The sequence below is a fragment of the Octopus bimaculoides genome, chromosome 18 (genome assembly GCF_001194135.2).
Source record: "Octopus bimaculoides isolate UCB-OBI-ISO-001 chromosome 18, ASM119413v2, whole genome shotgun sequence".
Lineage (NCBI taxonomy): Eukaryota > Metazoa > Mollusca > Cephalopoda > Octopoda > Octopodidae > Octopus > Octopus bimaculoides.
The window spans coordinates 52,539,448-52,540,538 of record NC_068998.1 but is presented as its reverse complement, the minus strand read 5'-3'; the positions used below and the strand labels follow the sequence as shown (position 1 = coordinate 52,540,538).

Here is a 1,091-nt window from a genome sequence, read left to right as displayed (position 1 = left end):
TATTACTTATATACGCAGACCTATGAATATACATTCCACACACACATATATATGTACTTCTGTCTGTCAAATAGGGTATGTGTATGTATATGTGACGGAGGTGGATTTGTGCACTTTACTAACTGACGTGGGCCGTCTATGCCTACAAAACTCTATTTTATACACATATACACTCATGTATATATATATATACTTATACATATATACATATATATATATACATATATTTGCGTATATATATATATATATATATATATATATGTACATGTATATATATACATATATACACACACAAATATAATTACTTATATAGATATGTATTAATATATATATATATATATATATATATATATATATATACGTAAATAATATATACACATATACACATACATACATACATATAAGCATAAATATATGCATATACATACATACGTATATATATTTACATTGTTTACAATAATGTGTGTACATAGATATGTATATAACTATGTGTGTATTGTTAACAAATATATATACATATATTATATACATACACATATATATACATACATGCATTTATACATATGTATGCATATATATATATATATATATATATATATATATATATATATATATATATATATATATATATATATATATATATATATATATATATATATGCATATATATGTAGACACACACACACATACATACATATATGTATGAATGTATCATAAATTGACACTGTGTGTTCAGACCGATTTGCTGACGTATATACCATATGCCTCTCTATCTTACACTGTACATTATTCCGATATGTTCAAGTGAGTTGCCTCCTCCTACGCCCGTAACTAGCTCGCTGCAGCTTGCAGGCTGTTTTCTCTATTGCGGTCCCCCTCTTCGGTCCAGGGTTGCAGATTCTGCAGAGCATGCAGGGAAGAGTTTGCCATGCATAAAGGATCCCTTGTATCATAGATTGTCTTTGATGCTTCAGCTTGGAGTGACATGAGGAATCTGTTGGCTGCTTGGCGTTCGGCTTCTCTTTCTTCCGCCGTCTGACGTCTGCAAATATAAAAGAGCGGGAAAGCGTCAATGATAAATGAATACAGAAT

The 1,091-nt window shown here is 29.1% G+C and overlaps 1 protein-coding gene across 1 annotated transcript in view; it reads right to left on the bottom strand.

The window, feature by feature from the left end:
- Window positions 1-665: 665 nt before the first annotated feature.
- The window catches only part of LOC106873579 (transcription factor mef2A-like), a 41,569-nt gene continuing 41,143 nt past the window's right edge, over window positions 666-1,091 (bottom strand). Inside the window, exon 3 of the mRNA XM_014921011.2 lies at window positions 666-1,041. Within this exon, the coding sequence (XP_014776497.1) occupies window positions 831-1,041 (211 nt within the window). The 3' untranslated portion in view covers window positions 666-830. The remainder of the gene's footprint in view (window positions 1,042-1,091) is intronic.